General features: G+C 40.5%; 1 protein-coding gene across 1 annotated transcript; it reads right to left on the bottom strand.

The window, feature by feature from the left end:
* Positions 1–2,145: 2,145 nt before the first annotated feature.
* Positions 2,146–3,667, bottom strand: LOC143219320 (uncharacterized). Its single transcript, XM_076445324.1, has 2 exons — positions 3,649–3,667; positions 2,146–3,422 (listed from the first exon to the last, which is right to left on the bottom strand). Exons 1-2 carry the CDS (start codon positions 3,665–3,667, stop codon positions 2,146–2,148), a joined length of 1,296 nt encoding a protein of 431 aa, XP_076301439.1.
* Positions 3,668–3,962: the final 295 nt, after the last annotated feature.

Here is a 3,962-nt window from a genome sequence, read left to right as displayed (position 1 = left end):
GGCTAGATCCTTAGTACGCGCCCACATACATCGATGCATTCCTTGTATTCGGCAAAGGGCGCAAGCTGCTACTCAGCTGATGGGAGACCTTCCAAACTTTAGAGTCACTCCCTCGGCTCCATTTTCCCATACTGGGCTGGACTATGCCGGTCCAATTCACATACTTCCAATTGTCGGTAGAGGTCAAAAGACGAGAAAATATTACTTCGCAGTGTTCGTATGCCTTGCTACCAAAGCGGTGCATCTCGAACTTGTCGAAGATTCCTCCACCGCTGCCTTTTTAGCTGCCTTTAGACGATTCGTCAGTTGCCGAGGGCTTCCTACTAACTTGTACTCTGACAACGGCACGAACTTCCGTGGTGCCGATCGTGAATTAAAGCAAACCTTTCAAGTTCTCCTTTCTGATCCTTCGCTCAAAAACTTGCTGGCTAATGACGGGATCACCTGGAAATTCATTCCCCCTTCCGCTCCTCATTTTGGTGGACTCTGGGAGGCTGGAGTAAAAAGCGCCAAGTATCACTTAAAGCGAGCAGTGGGAGCGCATACTTTATCTCAAACTGAGTTTTCTACCGTCTTATGCCAGGTCGAGACATGTTTGAACTCTCGTCCGATTTCTTTGAAGGGGGGGCAAAATAGAGGGGAATAAAAGATAAAGATAAAATTTTTAATATAGAGTAAAATGAAATATTATAAAATAAAAGGAGGGGGGTCGACCGGCAGGTCGCATCTTTGTAGAGGGGGGGAGGGGATTATTGCTCCACCTCGACCCCCGCGACCTGCCCACCCCGGGGGCGCCTTAACGGCCAGCCCCCCTTGGCGGCGGTGGAAGTACTAAGTAGTCCCACCGCCGCCATTACGTCTGCGGCCCCTTACAGGGGGCCGTCGGCCTCGTCGGGGTTGCCCCGCCGATGCTAGGCTCCTGGCGGAGAGGGGGTCAGCTTCCCTCTCCCTCACCGCTGCCTCCTTCTGTGTTATCACAATCTCGCAGAAGGAGGCAAACGCTGCTCTTGACCTCTCGCTGCCGATCATGTGGTCGACCACGACCGGCAACGAGAGGTCCATCCCAATAACGCCCCTTAGGTCTCTGCGCGGTGCCGACCACGCTGGACATCCTTCCAGCGTATGCCGCGCAGAGTCCTGGACCTCCTCGCAGTGGTGGCACTGCGATCCTCCCAGTGCCAGTTATGAACACACAGTTTGAGGAAACGGCGGTATGCAGGTAATTTAACTTATGCGCATGCATTGCTGCAACTTGTGCTGTATAATTTAGAATTTTTGTTACCGCGCCATCCGATTTTTATACATGTGCAAATACTCGTACACGCTGCATTGTATTTTTTTCCGCACGCGACAAGGAGCGGCCCCCCCGACCCACCCCCCTGGTCGACCCGCATAAAACTTAAAAATATGATAAAATAAAAGGTAAAATCAAAAAATGAAAACGTGTATAGATAAAATAAATGTCAATAAATAAATAAATAATAATAAGTAAATAAATACAATGAACAAAACACAACAAACATAAGAGGGGGGGGGGCAAAATAAAGGGGAACAAAAGATAAAGATAAAATGTATAAATGTCATTAAAGTTATCGATCGTAATGATGTTTAAAAACAGACAAGAATTATAATCTCGGCGCAACGGTACGATCAATTAAACAACTAAAGCAATTTTACAAATTAATTTTACACTTTCTACGTTTCGATCCTAATTTGGATCATCCTCAAGAAAAGCGGAAAAACTGCGTCTGGAAATATACCAATTGAAATAAAAACAGTTTTGATGTTGGAAAAAACATTGAAAGATTGACTCACTTGCTTTATGGAAATTTTAACATTGATATTTAATTTGGTGACACGTGTTACTCATATGTTGTTTCACAGGTTACTAAGGCACAGACACACGAGGCCCAAGAACCATACTTACATACAACTTATCAGTGATCAATAGATCACCTAGCTAATCGATATCTGGCGGGATATTCAAATGATGAGAATCCACACTACCTGCCCTCTAACAGAATTTCTACACTCATTAGAGTATATAAAGGAAACAAACAATTTTTTGACCAAGTCATACAGAGTTGTTTTGTAGTTGATAAACATAGGATAAAATTAAGTTAGAAAATGACTCATCATAGAACATTACTGGTTCAGTAATGTTGTGTAATAGTCGTGAACCATGGGAGTCTCATATCTCATATTCACACTAGGCTGCTTAGTCATATGAATCGTTTCTAATAATATGCTGTTATTTAAGTTGTTTTCCTTGTCAACTATTTTGGTGTTTTCAAAATCAAAACTATGGTCAAATTCAATTAAATGTTTTGTCAAGGCACTGTGTTGTGTCGGATTCTGGAAAATATTACGTCTATGTTCTCTGATTCTTGTTTCAAGTAATCTTGAAGTCTGTCCAATATAAACCTGGTTACATCCCTTACATGGGATCGAATATACAACATTGTAGCTTTTACCCAATGGAAGCTTATCTTTGATCGGTGGAAACCAATTTTTCAAATAAAAAGGTATCTTGAAGATGGTGTGTAACCCTACTTTTCTAAAGATTCTTTTTATGTCGTTTGATATATTTCCGACATAAGGTAGGACGACAATGTTTTTCCGATTTATGGGACCTGTTTTCATAAATCTGTCCTCTTTCCGCTTGGAAACACTGAAAGGGTTATAGATATCAGAAACGCGTTCTTTGATTATGTAAGAAGTGAACTCAATCGGATAACCGTTTCGTCTAAGAATATCTTTAATTAATTGTAGATTTTCAGGTCTAAATTCAGGGTTAGCAAGTAAAATAGCCCGATCAATTAAGCCTTTGATAAGACGAACCTTGTGTTGTAAAGGATGGTGAGAGAAAAAGTTCACATATCTCCCAGACCAACTCGACTTGTGAAACCAATTTGTTTTTAGATTGTTGCCGTTTCTAATAACGTTTATATCAAGAAAACTCAAGCAAGAGTCTTTCTCAATTTCATGTGTGAACTGAATTCTATTATGAAAACTGTTGAACGTGCCTAACACAGTTTGTAGTTGTTGTGGTTTTATACATGTGATTATGTCATCAACATATCTTTTGTAGAAAGGGAGTTCAAATGGTAACTTAGAAATCGAAACCTGTTCTAGTTCTTCCATTACAAGGTTCGCAATTACTGGAGAGATGGGTGATCCCATTGCAGTGCCAAAAACCTGTTTGTAATATATGCCGTTAAACATGAAAACATTAGCTTCAAGTACAAATTTAACAGCCTGGAGGAAATCATTACGTCCAATGGAAGTATGCTCCTTGATTTCTTCCCATCTACTATCAAGAACTTTAATAGCCAAATCGATTGGAACATTGGTGAACAGCGCTGTTACATCAAGTGATACTAATTGCATGCAATCTTCAGGGATCACAATTGTCCTAATTTCTTTAACAAAGTTCCAACTGTCAATAGTGTGGAAAGGAGATTTTCCAACGATTTTAGAAAGTATATTGGCTAGAAATTTTGATAGCTTGTATGTAGGACCTCCTATCGATGATACAATGATTCTCCAGCTTAATTCGACTTTATGCGTTTTTGGTAATGCGTACGCTCTAGGTACAGTTGCGTTATATGTTTTTAAACGCTTGCCCACTCTCTCATCAATTTGTACTTGAAGCTAATGTTTTCATGTTTAACGGCATATATTACAAACAGGTTTTTGGCACTGCAATGGGATCACCCATCTCTCCAGTAATTGCGAACCTTGTAATGGAAGAACTAGAACAGGTTTCGATTTCTAAGTTACCATTTGAACTCCCTTTCTACAACAGATATGTTGATGACATAATCACATGTATAAAACCACAACAACTACAAACTGTGTTAGGCACGTTCAACAGTTTTCATAATAGAATTCAGTTCACACATGAAATTGAGAAAGACTCTTGCTTGAGTTTTCTTGATATAAACGTTATTAGAAACGGC

Source organism: Lasioglossum baleicum, unplaced genomic scaffold, assembly GCF_051020765.1.
Source record: "Lasioglossum baleicum unplaced genomic scaffold, iyLasBale1 scaffold0023, whole genome shotgun sequence".
Lineage (NCBI taxonomy): Eukaryota > Metazoa > Arthropoda > Insecta > Hymenoptera > Halictidae > Lasioglossum > Lasioglossum baleicum.
The sequence above is the reverse complement of the archived record's forward strand: the minus strand, read 5'-3'. Positions and strand labels throughout refer to the sequence as shown.